The 23,332-nt window shown below is 35.5% G+C and overlaps 1 protein-coding gene across 28 annotated transcripts in view; it reads left to right on the forward strand.

Moving 5' to 3' along the window:
• Nucleotides 1–23,332, forward strand: part of LOC144973240 (long-chain-fatty-acid--CoA ligase 5-like) — a 91,907-nt gene that overhangs the window by 46,459 nt on the left and 22,116 nt on the right. For 9 of the 28 annotated variants that reach the window (XM_078915419.1, XM_078915418.1, XM_078915417.1 and 6 more), the window contains 12 exons: nt 11,454–11,568; nt 12,951–13,018; nt 13,472–13,573; nt 14,512–14,611; nt 15,383–15,555; nt 15,812–15,844; nt 16,082–16,133; nt 17,015–17,085; nt 17,817–17,900; nt 21,871–22,005; nt 22,328–22,410; nt 23,075–23,225. In XM_078915419.1, coding sequence (XP_078771545.1) covers nt 11,454–11,568; nt 12,951–13,018; nt 13,472–13,573; nt 14,512–14,611; nt 15,383–15,555; nt 15,812–15,844; nt 16,082–16,133; nt 17,015–17,085; nt 17,817–17,900; nt 21,871–22,005; nt 22,328–22,410; nt 23,075–23,225 — 1,167 coding nt within the window. Of the gene's footprint in view, nt 1–559; nt 896–1,798; nt 1,908–2,513; nt 2,984–6,961; nt 7,019–7,122; nt 7,211–7,362; nt 7,897–11,453; nt 11,569–12,950; nt 13,019–13,471; nt 13,574–14,511; nt 14,612–15,382; nt 15,556–15,811; nt 15,845–16,081; nt 16,134–17,014; nt 17,086–17,816; nt 17,901–21,870; nt 22,006–22,327; nt 22,411–23,074; nt 23,226–23,332 lie in introns of those variants that run through there. The other 19 variants (XM_078915427.1, XM_078915423.1, XM_078915424.1 and 16 more) reach the window with 7 other exon arrangements.

Below are 23,332 nucleotides of genomic sequence, written 5' to 3' on the forward strand. Positions count from 1 at the left end.
CATTTATTGTTTATCACACTTTTAGGGCGTGTCGTTAAAAATAGGACTTGCGTTAATGTAATTAGCCTAACATACATACACATCGGCTTTTTGGTACGCTTTTGTATCAATTTCAATCAATTTAAATTTCATTTTAAAATTACACTGGCCGACAGTTTATTATTATTATTATTATTATTATTATTATTATTATTATTATTATTATTATTATTATTATTATTATTATTATTGTTATTGTTTATTATTATTATTATTATTATTATTATTATTATTATTATTATTATTATTATTATTATTATTATTATTATTATTATTATTGACGCCATATCTCTACCGCTACACTATCTTCGATGTCATTGTCATCATCGTCATCATCATCAGCAGCAGCATATCATCATCACCATCACCACCACCACCACCACCACGGCCACCGCCGCTGACATCGATGTTTTATCGCCACTATTGTTTTTTTTTTTTTTTTTTTTCGTTTTTTTTTTTTCCGGTCACCTTTATTCCCGTCACAATTAATTGATTCCTTAATTCCACCACCTTGTCGTAGGACAGGGATTGGTCATACCATTGGACTCTCATCCATTATTGATATTGTGCAATTGGTTTTTAGTCAGTGAGTCCAACAAATTCAGTTGACTACAATCTCCGCCGTCACTCTAGGGAAAAGTATCTGAAATTAGAACAGAAACATTGTAACCCACGGATTAAGTCATTTGAGAATAAATAAACGACAAGAAAAACAACAACCATGAGCAAAGGTCACAGGAAACATAAAAGTCAAGCCCAAGTCGTTAAGGACAATCCAAAGAAGAGTAAGTCCACTCTGTCCCTCAGCATGATTGGAATGGACGTCGACTACAAGAACCAATCAGCAGCAGGATCGGTATGTATAGTTTATAGATTGAACCTCTAATTTCCTTTCCAACGTCGCAAAGTATTCCTATGCACGAATGCTATAAAATAGCTAGTTTAAAACGTATCACTACTACTGCTGCTGCTGCTGCTGCTGCTGATGCTACTACTACTACTACTACTACTACTACTACTACTACTACTACTACTACTACTACTACTACTACTACTACTAATAATAATACTACTACTACTACTACTACTACTACTACTACTACTACTACTACTACTACTACTACTACTACTACTACTACTACTACTACTACTACTACTACTACTACTACCACTACTACTACTACTAAGCACTCCTTAAAAGAATAAACAACCCCCCCTCCTCAAAAACAAACAAACAGCAAAAACAAAAACAACGAAAAATGAAAAAATCTATGGTAGGGCATCCCCCAGTCCAACTATACATGATGTTTTTTCATTAATTTTCGTATTATATGCATCTTTGAGCACTGGTGCAGCAGCATGCACCATTCCCCTTTTCAAGTTCGATCAATAATTAGTGTGATCCCCTACAGTTTTCACAATTATAATATATGGAATGTACCAGTCGACTGGGGGGGGGGGGGGGGGGTTATTTATAAATTTGTTAACATTTTTTTTTTTTGCCAGATTGTTTTATTTATGCGTTTGTATTGTACTTTTGGTTACAAAAACCTTACGAAGAATAATTATGATCCTTTAATTTTTTATTCTGACTTCAAGGCCCCACAACGCACATTGTCGCTCTACATTTTTACTATTTAAACATAACCATCGATTTTCGGCTTTAATCTTAAAAATCAGTCAAAACATTTGGTAGACTACTTCAAATAATTTCATCTTCATTTCACACCTTCATTTCACCTTTTCGGTGCTATTAAGTGTCTTTGACATAAAAATGCAATTTTGAAAACAGACAAACGACAAGATAAAGTCATCGGAGACAACATCAAGACCTTCCAGTTTTTCATCATAGACCTGTATCCATTTTGGTAGTTTTTTTTTATCTTAACTGGATTCTTTACAAATAACTGTTACATATTGTTGATCTTAATGGTCCCAGAAATATAGTGGTTTACGTATATTATAGCAAATACATTATCAAAGATAATTTATTTTGGCCGACAGCGGTTGCTAATTGGAAGTATGATCAAGACTATCGCCATCTTAAAAATAGTTGTTGTTGAGACGTAACTTAAGTCCCGAGTCTCGTTTTTGATATCCCCCCCCATTGTTCTATATTTTGATCATTTTTACCTTCACTCCGTATCTCACTATATCAGTTATAGTTATATCATCCTTTTTATATGTAATTTATATACCTAATTTATTAATTAAAGAATATTCTATGCCTTGTTGCGCTAGCTGCTAACTTTTCGAAAGCAATCCCTATATCGGGTATCTGGACAATGTAGAGGCAGTTGAGACATAACGTGAAATGAAACTGAATAAACTTTCGGCTTGCCTATTTACTTATGTATGAGTATGATAGTGGGATATTTATTACTTCACGTATTGATACTATACACATGGTGGTAACATATTGTAATTCTCATAAAAGTAGTCTGATAACAATTAACAATTTTCAAACTTTTCAGTGTTGATGATATTAACTGTCGCAGTCAGAACTCATCACCGCTTTAGGCGTTCCTTTGTTGCACCAGTTTTTAGTTTGAATCGTTTGGTTCATTGTAGTCGCGGCGTTGTCATTGCGGCCAATGAGAGATCTGTATATAGTAAAAACATCATCAGCAACACTTACAGTTGTAGTAGTAGTAGTAGAGGTATATCTGAGCTCTGCAAGCGCAGCAGGATACGACAACCACCACCACTACAAAGACGACCACAACATCAACAAAGACAGAAACGAGGCTACTGTATTTTAAAGATCCGAGAACAATACCAAGATCATCAGCCGAAACCTTTGGAGGAGTACAATTTATTTTTAAAGCATAGACCGGTTAATAGTGATAGAAGTAGAAATAGAACGATGGGGACCAGAAAGCAGGATAAATCGGTTGTTCGCTATACCAGACTCATGGACGACGCCAAACAGTCAACGAAAGTAGTAAGTTTTGAATTAATGATAACTTTTCAGGCTTATCGGCATATTCTGAAGTCTTCTATTTTGGGTTATTTTATGGCCCTATTGTATTCCTACATATTTAATTGCAATCCAATCGTATTTAGAGTTGTAATATCGTGTACCTTTTAAATCGGTTCATCTGTTCCTTTTAATTTGGTTTTATTTTACATTTCGAGCTGTGGAACACGTTTAAATCAATGTTTCAGTAAAATCTGTCACAATTGAGCGCCTAGGTTCCTCATGTTAATAATTTACTGTGCTAATTTCTCTGGTTAATACATGTCACCGTCATCATTATAATGATAGAGATGGTATTCTTTCTTTGACATGCGACCTGTGTCTTGTGTTCTATTTACTTGCGTTTTTCACAACGCTAGAAATGTTTTGTTTTTGAGTGCGTTTGGCTTGAATTTGAATTTCGCTCGTGCCATGCTGTTTAAATGAAAACACTGCCAACCGTCGTCATAATCATCATTATCATCATCGTCGTCATGGTCGTCGTCATCATCATCACCACCACCACCACCCCCACTACCACCATGGCACAGATAACAACAAAAACAATAATAACAACAACAACAACAACAGCAACAACAACAACAACAACAACAACAACAACAACAACAACAATCACCGTGGATGGAGGAATAGTATATTAATCGTTGAATGATTGATAGAAGAATGGGTTTGTGTGGATGATAGACTGAAAATTAAAAGAAAGTTAATGCATTTGCCTAGATTTTAATTTGGTTCATTATTAAAAGGTAGGTTATATATTTGGATAGATGGGTGGATGGATCAATATGGATGTGTTTGTGTTTTGTGTGTGTGTGTGTATGTCTGTGTGTGTGTGTGTGTGTGTGTGTGATTTGATGGATTGATGGATGGATGTAGGAAGAGAGTCTCAATTATTGTTTAATAAAAGGATGCTCCTAAAGAACAAGACAACTAAAGATTAATCTCATAATTTATGCACAATGTTTATTCGCGATTAAGTGAATTCATTTTTTTTTCTTCCGGGGAACATCATACATTTAACTTACAAAGACGAAGCATACCGTCTTTAATGCGCTTGTCCATAAGATTTAGAGCGACCAGAAAAGACTAATAAAACATGTATGTGAGTTATATGCGACTTGTAACAATAAGGGAGTTGAAAGAAGAAGATTTGTAATCCTTCGCCTAAGTACATTAGAGACAGGAATGTGATGACCACAGGTCCCCCATAGCGACTCAGCTCAAAAAGGTCATATTATATGCGTAATAGCATTCCGAAGGGAATCTGAAAGAAGGGAATCTGAAAGAACGCAATAATTTTAAGAACTAGAAAATGTTCTTGGTTCAATTTAAAACAGTCAACTGCTCCAGATTGGGAAATCGATTTATTTATTATTTATCTATCAATGTTGGTCTTGTCTATCCCTAGTGGATCTACCGCTCTCCTTCTTAGTTTTCCTCCATTCCCCCCCCCCCCCCTTTTTTCTCTCTCTTTCTCTCTCTCTCTCTCTCTCTCTCTCTCTCTCTCTCTCCCCTCTCTCTCTCCCCCCCCCCCACTCTCTCTCTCTGTATTCCCCTACTCTCTCATCTCCTAACAGAATAAATATTATAACAAGCATTCCCATATATAACTGGATCGCGTGTAATTACAATTATCACCCACTGGTTCAATTATTGTCCAACCTTGGCTAATGAGTACCACCAAACCCTTATTGGTATTACCATGATTCGATCCTTTCCAGTGAGTTAGTGGTGTAGCTGATTGATTCTTCTGTGTATTATGTGGACGAGGTAACCCACTATGTTTAGCGGGTTCAGTCACGTGATGTGAAAGCGGCGAGTTTTGTCGTTGGATTACAATGATGACTTACGCACCGGTTGACACACCATTGTGTATCAATCGCCGTGGCCGAGCTCCTGCCAGATTCAAATCCTCATCTGTGATGTCTTTTTTTGTTTGTTATTGTGTCAGTGTCATTGATAATTTGGGATCTTTTACCATAAATAATCTTTCTTTTTTTTAAATGTTATTTTTGTTTCGTTGTTGCAGTTTTGTGCGTGTTTTTTTGTTTTGTTTTGTGTGTCTTCTTTTTTTTTTTTCGGTTTTTTTTTTTGGGGGGGGGGGGGGGGGGGGGGGGGGGGGGGGTTTGTTGGTTTTCTCCTCATATCTGATTTTGTGAAAATGATGCATTTCGTCTCTATTTAGTTTTCAAATTTAGTAAGGATAAGCAGGAATGTCAAATAAACGACTGCCTGTAGGTGGGTAGGTAGGTAGGTGGATGGGTGGGTGGATGAGTGGATGGATGGATAGATAGGTAGATAAATAGATAAGATTAATTAATAGATAAATAAATGAATGAAATAACAGTTGAAAAAGCAAATACAAAATATAAAACAAAAAGGAGAATAATGAAAAGAAAAAAGCAACATGGAAATAGTAAAATTTAGAAATAAGAAGAAAAGAAGAAAAAATACAATAATAGACCAAAACGAATACGTAGAAAGCATTGGTGCAAAAGTAATGATGCAATCAATGGGTTGCTTCTTTCAACACTAGGCATCCTAAAATAACCTGCTGTTATTATTAGTAAGTTGAGGTCAATGACGAGATCCGAATTTGAAATTCGGTCATTTGTCTATAGATAGAATGCGCTTGGCCAAAGAGTTCACAACATTGCCATCCGGAAGTATAACGGACCAACACACAAACTCTGTGTAACCATGAACTTTTATAGTCTTGTTAATACAGTTTAGTGAGAACAACTCACAAACGCGGATGGCAAAAACAATAACAAAGGCCTGAGTGACGTCATCTGCATACTATCTATAGATAGTTCGAAGATGACGTCACTCAGGTCTTTGTTATTGTTTTTTTGCCATCCGCGTTTATGAGTAATGCTCACTGAACTGTATTAACCCGACTTTTAACGTTCACGGATACACACAGTTTTGTGTGTTGGTCCGTTTTACTTCCGGATGGCAATGTTATGAGCTTCTTAGCCAAGCGCATACTATCTATAAATAGAAAAAAATGATCTAGAACGGACGAGTTGTTTTGAACCACTTGAGAGTGCTGCTCATGAGTGAGAACGAGAGCTAGATCGATCTCTCTCTCTCTCTCTCTCTCTCTCTCTCTCTCTCTCTCTCTCTCTCTCTCTCTCTCTCTCCTCTCTTCCCTCTCTCTCTCTCCCTCTCCTCCCCTCTCTCCTCCCTCTCTCCCCTCTCCCCCTCTCTCTCCCCTCTCTCCCCCCCCTCTCTCTCTCTCTCTCTCTCTCTCTCTCTCTCTCTCTCTCTTATATACGCATAAATATTTATATTCAATGACATGTAAACCCTCCAATCAATTGATTCATCATGCTTAAGAAAATGATGATGATGATGATGATGATGATGATGATGACGATGATGATTACAACGACTAAACCATGATAACAATAATTGTAAGAGTGATGATGGTGAAGTACATGTTATCACAGACTACTAGTCCTGTATTCTCTATGCATGTTATGGCACAACTAAATATAGATTCTGGTAACCTTGTATACAACGCAATGGCTGGTATCCGTTGATCCTCACGTTCGATTTAAAGTGAGTCGCAGCCAGTCTTCGATACAACTCCTCCCACCATGCTGTAATCATGCTTCCCGACTTACATTCTCGCCCTCCTTTTTTCCCCCCATATCCTCCACATACTCTTCCCCTCTTTTAATCTATATGAATGCTTTTTTAGGGTCACTGTCGCGAAAGGGACGGCACCGTGTAAGTGGTTTGGCAGTCTTTTTCTTTGATTTGTTTTTGGAGTGTAAAAAATCGCCATTTGACATCCATTCATAAAACTATATCATAAATAAATATGTTTCAATTTCAATATCTCTTCCTTCTCTCATTTCCTCCACCCCACTCACCTCCTCATCCACCCCCTATTTCTTAAGTACTGTCATCTCACTCCGTCCCCGTAGACCGGGGTAGAGTAGCGATGAAGCCTGGGATAGAGACATTCGATTCATGCCGATAATGCGCGTGTGTCGTGTGTTGTGTTGTGATCGTATCGATTGAGTGTGTGCCATTCATGTGTCTCATATTTTTAAGTGTGTGTGTGTGTGTTTTTTTTTAATGGGGCAAGAGTAGTTTTTGATTAACATGTCCAATGCCAAGACGTCCTACATTTCTTCTCATCATTTTTTCTTTCATCGCGAAACACTAAAATAAAGGGTTATTTGTTTTGTTTCGTTCAATTTGGTTTTGATATTTCAAAGGCACTGTATGTTATGTTATTATCATCATTATTTTTTCTTGTGTATGGTGAGGAATTTGTCTTAGTCCGAACAGAAAGGATAACCTCTTGCAATCCCTTGTTTTTTCAGTGGGTGTGGAATTCCGGATTTGGATTCAAACGACCCGTTTTAGTTTTAACCTCAAAAATCTCAACTATAGAAAACATTATCTTTCATTTCCGTCGTGTATTTTATTGGACTTAATACCAAGTGAGCAGTTGTCATGTCGGAAACTCAAGCTCGTATTATAGTTGACGTTTTGGAACCATGCTCACCTGACTGATTCTAAAGCTTTACAAAATGAATCACTATCCTTATTTCCAGCTTTATTCGATATTAAAGACATGATGATATTCGATTCGTTTACGTCATCTCCACGATGTTTTACATCTCTATACGATAATTATTCTCGGCGTTACATTTTTTTCTCTTTCTTCTTGCGGATTTTCTGAAGGCCATTTCTCAAGAACCTTATTTTTAGGTCATTTTTTTCCTTTTTCAAGTGCTGGAACAATGGGCTGCTTACAGTCGCACGGTAGTTTTGATATTCCTCCTTACGAACGTCTCCGGCACCAGTCTGATAAAATGAGGAGTAGCAGATGGAGTGACTATGACCTTAAGGCGGTAACTTAAAGGCTTTACAAAACATGATAAAATCAATCACCCCATACTACCATTCGTTCATTTACACGTTATTATGTCAACACAACCCGTACTACCACCCATCATCATTTCATTCATTTATACATTCTGTGTTCTCAACTTCATGTCTAAGTCTACTCGTTCACGAATCTTCATTCATTCAAACATTGAGATGGAACGATGATTGGTGGTTCATTTGACTGACATTCATTCGTTCATTTATTCATTACTAAATGATCCGTTCATTCATTCATTCATTCATTCATTCATTCATTCATTCATTCATTCATTCATTCATACATGAATGCAGTTCATTCCCATTCATTTCATTTATTCACTTAAAACGTCATAGATTTGATTCATACATTCATGCGTTCGTTCATTCATTCATTTACACGATGCATTTGATTTACATACATTCATTTTTCATTCATTAATGATAATAATTTGCTCCTTCGTTCCTTATCCCATTAATTTACTCCTTTCGTTATTTAATCACATAATCAGCTATTTATTCACCATTCCTTTATTCTCTTTAAAACTCTATTTCCTACTTGTACGCATTAACCATCTTGTTTCAACTCTAGATTATTTTTACCATGCTCACTCACGAATTCTATGAGTTGGGTTCTATTTATTTTACTTTTTAATAATTGTTTTTTTTTGTTTTTTTTTTGTATTCATTTTGTCTTCGATGTTATGAAACTTCTCTCCCGATATTTTTTTTTGGCGATGTGGGATAGTAAATTTGAGAACCATGTTCGTGTGCTATAGATGAGACCCTTATCTTTGAATAATTCCCATGTTTTCGCAGCTAATTCCAATAGCCTAATAATTGAAACTAATGTATTATAAGCATATTAAACTTTGAACTATTTTAAGCGTTTGTTTAAAAAAAAAAAAAAGCTGAATCGTGTATAATATTTACATGGTAGATTCTGCCGGCAACACTAATGCGTCTAACCCGCCTGTCCACTTTTTCCATTTATTTTTAAAAATCTTTTTATAAAACAGTTTATCGGGACGCTTTGTCTTTATTTTCTTCCAAGTTTTTTTTTTTTAATTAAAAATAATAATTTCTGATTTGTATACACCGTTGTCAAACCCTATGATTAAATGTTTTCAAAAGAAGAGACTCGTCCCATTAAATTGCAAAATTATTGTTTTGTTCGTGGGGATCCCTCCCCCCCCCCTCCCCCCTTCTCTCTCTCTCTCTCTTTATCTATCTCTCTCTCTCTCTCTCTCTCTCTCTCTCTCTCTCTCTCTCTCTCTCACACACACACACCCCGCGATTTGAACCATGCTGCAGTCATTCGAGTTTAAAAATCAATGGAGGGTTCCACGTATTCAAAGCTCCTGTAAAGCTAAAGCCTTAAAAATTCATAGGCGATAGGATTTGTTGTTGATGCCATTATGTTTATATATATATGTGTGTGTGTGTGTGTGTGTGTGTGTGTGTGTGTGTGTGTGTGTGTGTGTTTGTTTGTTTGTGTTTGCGTGCGTGTCGATAACGATTTATTGACCCGAACAGTGCTATTTTTCTACTATTATTATTTTTTTTTTTATGTTGGACCTATTTGACACGCTTGACTGATCAGGAGTTTGGAACGGGGTCCGGATGCAACTGTTCCCTGCTATGAATGTCTTCTACTACTACTACTACTACTACTACTACTACTACTACTACTACTACTACTACTACTACTACTACTACTACTACTACTACTACTACTACTACTACCACTACCACTACCACTACCACTACCACTACTACTACTACTACTACTACTACTATTACTATTACTAATACTATTACTACTACTACTACTACTACTACTACTACTACTACTACTACTACTACTACTACTACTACTACTACTACTACTACTACTACTACTACCACTTTCACTTCTGCTGCTACTGCAACAACCACAACAACAACATAAAGCGAGCCACGTCGTTTAATTCGGCAATCTTCCGGCTTCTATATATATTTAACCGCTCTACATTCTGCTCGTCAATGTATATAATATACCGTTTACGTTGCACCATTGCACAAAATTTTAAGATCAAGCATTACCATTCAACAGAAATACATTCCTTTTCTTATTGTACCGCACTGACAATACGTCAGTGGTTTTACTATCGCCCGGCCTCTGTAATTTAATCAATACCCAATCATTATCTTTGGATGAGGTGGAGTTTTATTGAAAACGAATAGAAAACTAGAAAGAAAGGCTAGAGATGAAGTGTATGTGGAGAGAGAGAGAGAGAGAGAGAGAGAGAGAGAGAGAGAGAGAGAGAGAGAGAGAGAGAGAGAGAGAGTTGCACTATGCTAAGTTGTTTGAGAGGGGGGGGGGGGGGGGGGGGGGGGGGGAGGAGTCTATTGAATTTTAAACGAAAAATATTTAGGAAGTTACCGACATGGAATTGTTTGGGTAAAATGGTTCGCGTAATAATCACAAATTACAGGGAGGGTTCGGGTGTGTGTGTGTGTGTGAGAGAGAGAGAGAGAGAGAGAGAGAGAGAGAGAGAGAGAGAGAGAGAGAGGGGGGGGGGGGAAGGGGGGGAGGAGAGAATTATGGTAGTGTTACAGGAATGGGACAGATGTGTTAGAAACAATGTTTCTATTCTAGTGTTTATGTCAGAGGTGAAGGCACTGTAGTTTTCGGGCGTTAAAAAAAAAACATATCTTAGTTTCGGCTTTGGGTCATACAGCATTAAGGATTTTCATATCCCTCATGGTCAGTCTTAAAACGACAGCCATGTACCTACATCACAACCAGAAGCTACTCGTCACTACTCTGTTATGGCACCTTATTAAGCAATGCCATCAGACTCATTTTAATCTAAATTATATTAATCGATTGCAACATTTAAGAGCATTTGCATTTTTCAATGTATGATGTGTATTTTTGATCTTATTTTAGATTTACGAATTTATATCATATTATCTTTGGTTGATCAGAATATTTTTGTGTTTTCAACGGTTTCCCAAATATCGCCGCCACAGGAAAGAAATCTGACATCAGACTTTTCTTTAAGACGGCCAAATACAATGATAGTATCCTAAACCCCCCCCTCCCCCCCCAAATAAATAAATAAATAAATAAATGAAATAAAAAACAAAAGAAAAAACGCATAAGACAAAAAAAAAAAAAAGAAAAAAAAAGATTAAAGCAAATGCGCCATCAACAAAAGAAAGAAAAAAAGAAAGAAAACAAACAACGAAATTGAAACTTAATGCCATCAAAGGTCTTGAGAAAATTCTAGAAATAGCATCGAACAGAAAGTTATCCTTACAACGTCTCTCCCATACTCTTCACCTCTCTTAGCCTCCTCCTTCACAGATTTCCTCTTCACGCCTCTTTTTCCACCCCTCTCCATCTTTCCCCCGCATTCTCGTGGTTTTGCAGAGAGAAGGGTTAAATCTCATTGATCAAGTTTTGCAGATTTCTGCCCCTTTAAATTAGAAGTAAAACCAAATTCCCTTCTCCAATTTATTGCTCAATAATATTGACATTATTGCTGTATTCCAGACGACAGACGGGGCACGAGTGTCCAGACTGTGTGAAAACAACAAACTTCTGGAGATCTACTATGAGGATGTCAACACAGTTTACGAAGCATTCCTTCGAGGAGTACGTGTCTCAGGTATGGAGTCTCTATCTCTCTCTCTCTCTCTCTCTCTCTCTCTCTCTCTCTCTCTCTCTCTCTCTCTCTCTCTCTCTCTCTCTCTCTCTCTTTATTTTATCCTTTCTTCCTCTCCCCCCCCCCCCCCTACCCTCCCCTTATCACCAAGCCATCTTATTTTTAGTCTACTATGTCGACAATAACAATTCAATTTTTAAAAAGATACTTGAGCGTTTGTAAAGCACAATATTCACTAAATATGCTCAAAGCGTTTTGCAAACGGTCCTAAGCCAACAGCAACTCTTTAACTTTTATTTAGGACACTGCATAATGCTATTACAACGTTTACGATTGAGGCAATGCTGGTAATGGCCAGGTACTCATTTTGCCGATAAAGGTAAAGGGAGTAAATCTGACTCATGAATGAACAACACAAAACAAACGACTTTTCGGCCCGTGGCCTTTTTCAAGTAAACACAGAATACATATTTATATTAGATTGTCATAATGATATAGGCGAAAATTTATAAATGTGTGTATGTGTGTGTGTGTGTGTGTATGTGTGTGTGTGTGTGTGTGTGTGTGTGTGTGTGTGTGCGTGTTGCCTATTTACCAACAGACTCATTTTGCTATTTGAGTATGGTGAGAGTGTGAGTAAAGAGCCTTTACTAAGGGCTCGACATTGCCCCGCCTTCCAGGTCTGAATGTAGTCTCACACCACAAGACCACAAAGCCTCACATTATACCCCAATTGGCTGAACCCCTCTTCCCACCCCCTCCCGTTTTTTGTTGTATTCATGAAAGTTAACGATGACTGGTTTTAGCCATAAATGTTTGAAACACGCCTTCAATGTTATAAAGAAGAGAAAAGATAAAACAAAATTAAAAAAAAAAAAAGAAAGCAAAAATGCAACAAAACAAAACAGAAACGGAGGTGTTCAAGACATTTATCCTCACTCATATCCTTTTTTTTAATATTAAAAAAAAAAGAAGAAAATTTTTAAAAATGAAAGAAAGGATTTGACTTGACCTAATGCCATCTTGTTTACATCGATACCTTATTCTTGAGATCAAATGATCAAGCCTCTATTTCGGTCAAAACACAGCCACGAACAAAGAGACAAAGCAAACCAGTTAATCAGAAATAAGAGAGGTGAAGTCATGGATGGGGCATATAAAAGGATTTTTTAACCTTTGCGTTCGAAATTTTCTAATTCGTTTTCAATGTGGCACTCACAAGTTCACATTGTTGTTGGGAAATCGTCCGAAATTACAAAAGCAAGAGTAACATGTTATCTTGTCCGGTTTTGTTTTTCTTTTAGTTGTTGTTGTTGTTTTTCTCCAAAGACATTCACAACAGTTACCAAAACAGTTCAATTGACTTTCAATATGTTCATCTTCAGGAGACCGTCCATGTCTGGGATGGAAGCCAGATTCATCCACCCCATACCAATGGCTCACTTACAAAGAGGTGAAACTCTCTCTCTCTCTCTCTCTCTCTCTGTCTCTCTCTCTCTGGCTCTCTCTGGCTCTCTCTCTCTCTCTCTCTCTCTCTCTCTCTCTCTCTCTCTCTCTCTCTCTCTCTCTCTCTCCCTCCCCCCCCCCCCCCCCCCAAATGAAGCGTGATGCATTTGATCTCAAACTATGAACAATGATCGTTTGCTCTTGGAATATTCATCTGTTCCCTTTTTGAAGCAAATTTGGCTGGCAAAATATTCCGTCAAAACTTGATTAAGCAGTTATGTACAACTGAAATAAATAGATAAATGAAAATAATTTAATTTTTAAAAGTTGTGTATTGATAGATTACCTGTAAATGTCATGAAACCTTGCAACTTGAATTAGTAGAGCCTCAACATTTGATTTCGATTATGTTAATTCTGAAAACAAATAAATCTGGATATATTTTGCAACTCTGCTACAGGTTAACCAGAGAGCTGTCAATTTTGGCTCTGGCCTTATGGGAATGGGGGTGAAGCCTGAAAACACCAACAGGATTGGAGTCTACTCACAAAATAGACCTGAGGTAAGGAATCATTGAGTGTACTGGACAGAGAAACAAGTTTTAAAAGATTATGGTAAGGCAGTTGTAGATAGGATTTTGTGTCGAATACTTGAATATGCTGGAATTCTTCCTTCCAAATGTATTGTGGAGTTCCTAGAAGTCCTATTTACCTGAGGTAAGGAATCATTGAGTGTACTGGGCAGAGAAACAGGTTTTAAAAGATTATGGTAAGGCAGTTGTAGATAGGATTTTGTGTCGAATACTTGAATATGCTGGAATTCTTCCTTCCAAATGTATTGTGGAGTTCCTATAAGTCCTATTTCATCTTTGTCAGAAAAAAGACATTGGCCAAATCAGTATTATATATTCCATTCAAGCTGTGTTAATTTACTTGCATTTTAACTTATTAGTCTATTTGAAAGCCTCAGCAGTTGATTCTGAGCATTCCATTTGTTTGGCTTTAGAGCAGAGTCATTGCCATTAAAGCCATTTGTAATGCCCAAAGCAAGTGTAAATGAAGTGAAAGTTAAGACAAGATTGAAATTGAAAAGATAGAATCGCATGCAAGCGTGTGCAGTGTTGATTTCTTTTTTAAAAAGCATCTGCAGTGATCTGATACTGAAACTCTTTTTTTACAAATGTTTCATTCTACCGTTTTAGTAGTCTCTGTATGTTGGTTAGTAGCCTAATTGAAGTCCTTGGCCGAATGCTAAGAATGGTGATTTAGTCAAATGTGTTGTTGAATTGTTTTGATTTTATTTATTTTATTTTATAATTGGAAATAGAATTATTGTCTTTGGAAGTTGTAACTGTGTTGTTTTCACAGAAAATTGTCTTGGAATAAATTTTGTGAGCAAATTCTGCAAAAAAAAAGAATTTTGTACAGATTTATTCATTTTTAAATTAAAGTTTTTATGATGAATTCATTTTTTTAAAAACCCAAATATTTTTTTGTTTAGTACGTTATTGCGGACCAAGCCTTTATAAGGCACTCTCTGACAGGGGTGCCTTTGTACGACACTCTGGGAGTTGAAGCCTGTGGATTTATCATCAATCAAGGTTAGTCTTACTGTATAAGATATTATTGAATGAATGAATACTATTTGTTGGTGTTATTATCAAGATAGAAATAGCTATTGCACACATAAAGTCTCAAATATAAATTGATGATGATGAATAACTCAAGTATTGTCATTCCTGATCGATGGGAAATCATAACACCACACATTTATCTCACAATAGATTTCTTCAGATCCATAAGGCTTGTAGATCTCCAGTTTGTCCTGGTTTCTAAAGTGTTGAACAGACATTATAATTTGCTAGTCTGTCATAAGTTACTATTCACCTGCTCTAACACACTCAGCCACCCAATCATTGTTGGATGTACAAAGAAGTCAGAATCTGTCTCACAAGAGAGATGGAAATAAAAGTTGTTTGAATTCATTGACTTTTCTAATCAAAATCTGCTTCTATGAAATTAATTGATAGCTCCCAATGAATCAGACATTTGTCTAAGTAGGTGGATGGGGTCTGCCATGATATTTATATAAATGTAATTTAGATTAAGCATTATCAGAAGTCTCAAAATTATAAGATTGCAACCAACAAAATGTTTACAACTATGGGTGACTGAAAATTGCTACATTGAAGTTTGTAGTCATGTCCTTGAGCTTAAACAATAACCATATAGGACACTCAAGTCTGTCTCAAGAAAAGCTTGGGTTCCAATCTTTGTTGGAATTGACTTTTTTTTAAATTTCGCAATAGGACTTAAAAATCTTTGTCACTAACTTTGGATGTATATATTTTTTTCCTCACCTTCACTGTCAGCCGACCTTTCAATGATCCTATGTGACAACAATGACAAGGTGAAGAAGCTGTTGGACCGAAGGAAGGAGTACCCAAATTTGCACACACTCATATTGTTTGAGGCTATCAGTGAAGAGAGCAAGACACTGTGTGCTGCTGAGGGGCTCAAGATTGTACAATTCTCAGAAGTAGAGGTTAGTAGAGATGAAAGAAGAGATATCAACCCGAGAATCTTGTTTTTGGGAAGCACAAAATATGTTCTAAAAGCAGTGGGCATCAAATAAGGGCTGTACTTTGGAAATAATAGGTGAGCGAGAATACCTACATTTAGTCCTTCACCTTTCTCACAAATCCCACATAGCTCTTACACAGTTTAAATAAATGTAACAGTTAGTTTATGAATTGAATAGAAAGCTCTGGTTTATATTTTGTTCTTTATATCTTTTTCAGGAAGCAGGAGAAAAGAATCAAGTAGATCCAACAGTAAGTAAATTGTTCCAAATAGAAAATATCTCTCTTTGTGACTGTGTTCATTTTTTGAATTTATTAATCTATTACAATTAAATGTATAGTCTAGGATGCTTTTAAAGCTAATTTAAAATTATTTTCAGTTAGATTCATTTTATAACTTTGCTCTGTTTTTTTTTGTTTTTTTAAAGTATCAATTTCTTGTCTTTTGCAGATTGAGAAATGTTATTCAATTTTTTATTTTGCTTTCAGCCTCCCAAACCAGATGATTTATACATTGTATGCTACACTAGCGGAACCACAGGTAATAATGATAAAAATCATTTGATATAGTTGATTAGGGAAGATTGGGGGGGGGGGGGGGGGGCATCAGCCATAGTTAGATCATTTGTCGTTATTTTAAGTTATAATTGTATTTGATGTCTTTATTGACAAATATATAACTATCAGTAAAACAGATGAAAAGGCAAAAAGCATTGAAACTTGATGACTCGTTACTTCTCAGATCATATTATTCTTTCTTGAAGAATATACGGACATACATAGCAATCATATATTTACACATATGCAAAGTTATATCAAATTTGTATATGTCTAATGCTTGAAAAATATAGATAGGATTTTAATATTCGGAGTGTTATTTATGCTCAGTTTATTTTGGCTTTTGAAAATAATTTCTTCCATAAAGTCTGGCAATGTAGACAGTCCCTACAGACTAAACATTGCATGTATCATACACTCTTTTAATTTCAATTTCTTTATAATGTCTTTGTCAAAGTTATTGAATGTCATTTTAACATCTCTGAGGTTTTGTGTAATATTGTGTTATTCCTCTCACACAAATAGTCATAAACTGTATATTTGTGTAAATTTTGAGATAATATTGCCTAAAAAATGTAGTCCCTATTTTAATTTTCAAAACAATCCCTTTTTATTCTATTTTTTTATTTATACAATAAATTGATGAACAATGATTAAATTCAGACTGAAATGAAAATGAATTTATTTCAGAATTATTTAATAGATGACTTTCTAAGTAAATAGATTTATAAATAGCCTTTACATAAATATGTTGTTCAGAGATGCTTTTCATTATCTTAACGCAATGAAGAATAACAAGCAAAATATATAGTGTGATGTCATCTCTTACTTTCATCCTTTTCCTTCAACTACTCTTTCTTACAGGTACTCCCAAAGGAGTAATGATTTCCCACCGAAATATAATTGGATCAATGGCAGGAGCTTTAAGGCAGTTGGTGAGGAATGGATTACTTCAGAATGACTTGAGAAAAAAAGAAACAATTTAAACTCCCAAAAAAACCAAAACAGGTCTACTCCTGTCTCTAAATCATGTTCAAGTTTATTGCTCAATGGACTCTAGTTCTGTTATATCGTTTTTTTCTTTGTTTTGTTTTGTTTTTTCTTGTTTATTTGTTTTGAGGTTTGTAATTTTAGAAAATGTTGTCTATCAGGTACCAAAAGTATAATAAGTTGTTTTTTGGTTTTTATTGTTGTTGTTGTTGTTGTTGTTGTTGTTTTGTTCTTTTTTTGTTTTTTGTTATTCAAATTATTCCAATTGACACAAGATTATTTGATATATGAAATCAAATTCTTTACAGTAATTTAATGAATTAAAAATGTGTGGCACTGTGGTCTGGTGGTATGACAATCGCCTTTGGACCTGTAGCTCCCTGGTTCAAGTTCTATTCAAGACCATGCAAAGTTGAGTCCTTGGATAAAAGGCTCTTTACTCACATTCTCTCACAGCCCTCAGGTTTCAAACGAGAACCTGGCTGGTAACAAGGTTGTCATTTTTTGAAAACTGTAATAGTGTGTCACAGGTGTCGTATCTCAATAAATATATTAATTGTTTCTATTGGCTTACGACCCCTTGCATTGAGCTTTGAACACATGAAGTGGATATTAATCACTATAAAAGTTCAAGTGCTGCAGTTTCAATCATGAATGATGTGTTTTCTCATCGCAGGATGCTTGTGGGGCGGGCCTTTCTCCTGAAGACCTTATATTGTCTTATCTACCACTTGCACATTCCTATGAAAGGATTCTTGAGGTAAGATAATTAATTGAGACTGAGTATCTTTCAAACATGGTGCTAAAAGGTATCATAATGTGGCTTTTTGTAGATTTTGGCAGAAAATGTTAGCAATTTATTCACTCATCTGTTGTCCATAAAAATAATGAATGTGCTCCAAATACGGTAGTTGTCTTCATTGTCAGTTCAATACCTCCCTCTAATATGTTTTTTATAATTATAATTTGTGATGTGAAAAACATAGACATTTTGTAGCCTATAGCCAGTTCTGATCTGACGAGTAGTATTCACTTTATCTAATGAACACTTTTTCACTTCCATGTATCCATGGGAAACCATGAAATTTAATTTTTTTTAAAAAATGATTGAATGTTTTAAAATTAATTATTCATCGCCTCAAATCATTTTTTGAAAAGGAATTTAAGGCATTGATAACGTCTGCATGAATATCAATTCTGTTAATGTATGGGTAAACTTTGATTCAGTGTTGTTTTTCATAGTTGTACTACATTTCTTAGAATTATGTGCAAAGCCTTGGAGCTACATGAATGGATGAATGAATATAACTATAACTTGATTTAAGTATTGGCTAATCAGTAATTGAGTATGCTGTGGTGTGATTGGCTGTGCCACCATAAAGATTATATTATATTTGTGTATTTGTTTACATTGGTCTTTAAAACTTTTTAATATTAAAGAGCTTCATCTGGTCCCCTTTCCAATGAAATAGCTGAATTGGTACGATTTAAAATCTAACAAATTGAAGAGTGTCTTTTAATACAATATGCAATCCTATGACATACCTTGAGTTTATCTTTCAAATGATGCATTTCCTTGTATGCTTTGATTATTTACTTTTTCAAAGGAGTTTTGTATGTTTAAAACCTGAAGATAATAACAATTTCAATTACTCAAACAAAATTAACTGTCATGTTTTTATGAGGCACCTTGGTTAATTTTTGAAGTCTCATAAGCAGGCCTGTAAATCTTCTAACAATTGTCGGATTTCCGACAGTACGATTTTGCTTGATATATTCTGTCAAGTGCTGATATTTTTTTTTTAATTTTAAAAATTAAATTAAAAGTAAAAATAGAATTTGTAACGTCAAAAAACAGAACCAATAAAAAAGAAAATAAGTTTTATTTCGTTCCTAGAAAAAAACAGTTTTTATTCCTTTTCAAACGCAGACGTTAAAAAAAACAACAAAAAAACCTTTTTATTTGTAGCGTCAAAGACAAAACAAAACTAGACTGTCTAGTCAGCTAGGTATATTATCCTGGGTGGAGTTCCCGACCTCCCATAGTGGGCAGGGAGGTACTTACTGTGTCTTCTATCCCCCTATATCTGTTTTCCAACTTGATTTCCGTCTTTGTCTTGGAATGAGATTACTTGGTTTTGTCCTGGCTCTGGCCGGATACTCTGGCTGAGAGGGAAACAGTCAAATGTATAGTTTTGGGAGATGATATTTTTTTCCTTGTAAATCATCTCTCTGTTATGTACTGTATTATGTTTTATTTTATGTATTATATATGATTGTAAATATTTGAATGTGTTCCTCTTAGTGGGCATTCTGGATGAGACTTTTATGTAATCTCAAACTAAGTACTTTGACGGTGTGCTCTTGGAATGTACATCTGTTTAATATTTTAACCAATTCCCCTTTGTGTTACATTTTCTTGGGTGCTTTAATTGTAATTCTAGAATTTTTTACTAGCCCATTTTCTTCCTTTTTACTGGCGCTGATATGACCTTAATGTGTTGCAACTGGGTGGGGTTCCTGACCTCCCATAGTGGGCAGGGAGGTACTTGCTGTGTCTTCTATCCCCCTGTACCTGTTTTCCAACATGCTTTCTGTCTTTGTCTTGGAATGAGATTACTTGGTTTTGTCCTCGCCCTGGCCGTAGTCCTGGCTGGGAGGGAAACAGTCAAATGCACAGTTTTTGTTTTGGGAGATGATATTTATTTCCTTGTAAATCATCCCTCTGTTATGTATCATTATATTTATTTGTTTTGAATGTATAATGCAAGCATTTGAGTGTATTCCTCTTTGTTGGATCTTGTGCTTGTGTCCGGATGAGACTTATAGGTGATTTCAAACTAAGTACATTGGTGGTGTGCTTTGATCTACATTGTCTATTGTCCAGTTCCTTTGTTTCTTCTAGGTGCTTTATTGTAATTCTGAACTTTTTACTCATTCCCATTTTCTTCCTTTTTACTGGCGCTGTTATAACCTTCAATGTTTGCAATGGTTAAAACCCTTTTACCTAAAACAACAATGTGTTGCATGGGTAAACCTAAAACAAAATAGGTATAATCATTCCCTAAACCCTAGAAATCACAAACTATCAACAACGAATGTGTTGCAAGTGCCGTCATACTAAACAAGCAAACAACTAGGATTCACATTGTCGACGCGTTACTCTATCCGCAAGAGTGGATTTTCGGCTCCTTTTACTGTCCAAACGAGAGATTGGTGCAGTCATCAATCACAAGGAAGTTAAGTCATTCACATGTTGTGAATTTTTCTTTTTTCTGTTCCAACATCGGCTCTTCTCTCTCTTTTCTTCTTCCCCTTCTTCTTCTGCTCTCTCTTCTTCTTCTTCTTTTCTTCTTCTTCTTCTTCTTCTTCTTCTTCTTCTTCTTTCTTCTTTTCTTCTTCTTCTTCTTCTTCTTTCTTCTTCTTCTTCTTCTTCTTCTTCTTCTTCTTCTTCTTCTCTTCTTCTTCTTCTTCTTTTCTTCTTCTTCTTCTTCTTCTTCTTCTTCTTCTTCTTCTTCTTCTTCTTCTTCTTCTTCTTCTTCTTCTTCTTCTCTTCTTCTTCTTCTTCTTCTTCTTCTTCTTCTTCTTCTTCTTCTTCTTCTTCTTCTTCTTCTTCTTCTTCTTCTTTCTTCTTCTTCTTCTTCTTCTTCTTCTTCTTCTTCTTCTTCTTCTTCTTTCTTCTTCTTCTTCTTCTTCTTCTTCCTTCTTCTTCTTCTTCTTTCTTCTTCTTCTTCTTCTTCTTCTTCTTCTTCTTCTTCTTCTTCTTCTTCTTCTTCTTCTTCTTCTTCTTCTTCTTCTTCTTCTTCTTCTTCTTCTTCTTCTTCTCTTCTTCTTCTTCTTCTTCTTCTTCTTCTTCTTCTTCTTCTTTTCTTCTTCTTTTCTTCTTCTTCTTCTTCTTCTTCTTCTTCTTCTTCTTCTTTCTTCTTCTTCTTCTTTCTTCTTCTTCTTCTTCTTCTTCTTCTTCTTCTTCTTCTTCTTCTTCTTCTTCTTCTTCTTCTTCTTCTTCTTCTTCTTCTTCTTCTTCTTCTTCTTCTTCTCTTCTTCTTCTTCTTCTTCTCTTCTTCTCTTCTTCTTCTCTCTTTCTTCTTCTTCTTCTTCTTCTTCTTCTTCTTCTTCTTCTTCTTCTTCTTCTTCTTCTTCTTCTAAGGATTAATCCGAATAAAAGAAAGAATCAGCTTAAAAATTTAATGCAAACAAATACGAGTGAAGATAAAGCAGCTTCTCGTGTCAAGCACTAGATACACATCCTTCAAAAAGGTAGGAATTGTTCTCTTCCTTTCCTTTCATTTTACAATTAACTCAGACCTGGGACCAGAAATGTGTATACTCACTCAAATAATTGGGATTTTATTTTTTGGGTACCATAAAATATGGACCTGCTTATTGTATTATAAATGAGTTGGAGAAAGTGACATGATTTGACTAGTCAATTGACGTGTCATATCTGTGTTGTGTTCATTGATTAATCCATATTTTGTCCTGTTGGTCTATTTTCGCGTGTTCAGAAAGTTCCAACAATTTTTTCACCAACCATTTACAGGCCTGCATAAGTAAGGTTCTCAAACAATATTAGACAGAGCAATGCATCTCATTGTATTCTTGTTGTACCAATGATTTATTCTCAATAAAATATAACTCCAGAAAAGTCGTTTGATACACAACTGATTGTTATAATAACCTGAATATTAGTAATGGCAAAATAATTAATAGATTAACTTTATCCTTTTCAGACATCCACTATGGCATCAGGTGGTGCCATTGGCTTCTTCCAAGGGGATGTGAAGAAGTTGATGGATGACATCAAGGAATTGAGGCCAACAATCTTCCCCTCAGTTCCTAGATTGCTGAACCGCCTCTATGACAAGGTGAGTGAAAAGTAAACGATCAATGGGTTTTGTGATGATTAGTTACTCTCCCTACCCCAATTGCACAATTCGACCACACACAATGATAGTAAAAATTAAGAGCAGGCAACGAGCATTTAAGATGGATAACAGAAAGATCTGTACCTCCCCCTCCCTCCTTTCCACAATTTAGTAGGATCCAGAACTTATCCAGTTTTAAAAGATATACGATTAATTTGGAAGTTAAGTGTGTAAATTGTAAATTGAATTGGATGCAATAATTTTTTCTTTTACCAGAATTTTTGAAAATTGTTTTACAATAATGGAAATGTATTTTTCACAGGTATCAAGTGGTGTAAATGCAAGTAAAATCAAGAAGATGCTATTCAGTCTCGCCTTGAGTAGCAAAACTAAGGAGTTGAAGAGGTGAAATAAAGAAAGATAAGCTTCTAATTTAAATTGCCTATACTTGTGACATGAGAATCTTCTTATTGTGACTTAGTGACATGAAAAATAAAACTTTGATAGTTGTATTAGTAGTAATGTACAAAAATATTTCTTATCTTTACTTCTGACCATCGATGTTTGTTGTCCCCTTCCATGTTGCCTTTTTCCCATGCCTTGATAAAGTCAGGTCAGAATAACAGGAGACACCAAAAACCTTTTTTCTTCATCGGCTATTTGCCTTTGGATTAAATTGCCTGAAAAATTATTGAAATTACAATTTTAGAAAAATTGAAATGCTTTATGGCACTCTTAAATCCTTAACTCTCTCGAGTTCCTATGCATGAAAAATCAAACAAATTTGCTCGATTTTCAATGAGGTTGAATGTATTGGCACTGACCCCGTGACTTTCTATTCTCTGTTTTCATCTGGCACTTCTTCATATCCTATTTTTCTCATCATTATTGATACAAGTGCCCGCTCCACACTTTTCTGAATTGGATAAATATGTTTGATCAACTTGGAATGGCAAAGTCATTATTCAAATTTTATTTCAGGGATGACAGAACTTTTATGTTTTAAAAAGTATCTCAAATCACCGTATTTATTTCTTAAATAACTAAGTTCTTGTTAAAATTTTCTCAGAGGTATAATCAGAAATAACAGTATCTGGGACAAGGTTGTGTTTGGGAAAGTCCAGACTGCCTTGGGTGGGAGAGTTAGAGCTATCACCACAGGGTCAGCTCCACTATCTGCGGAAGTCATGACATTTCTTAGATGCATTGTGGGATGTCCGGTAAGTATACAGATAATTGAATCATGACCCATATTATTTTTATTGCAATTACCTATTATCAAACTCACCTGATGAAAGTTCACTTGTTATGAATTGAACCTATATGT

The sequence above is a fragment of the Berghia stephanieae genome, chromosome 5 (genome assembly GCF_034508935.2).
Source record: "Berghia stephanieae isolate SIO BIC M18660-M18661 chromosome 5, UCSD_Bste_1.3, whole genome shotgun sequence".
In the NCBI taxonomy this organism is placed as follows: Eukaryota; Metazoa; Mollusca; class Gastropoda; order Nudibranchia; family Aeolidiidae; genus Berghia; species Berghia stephanieae.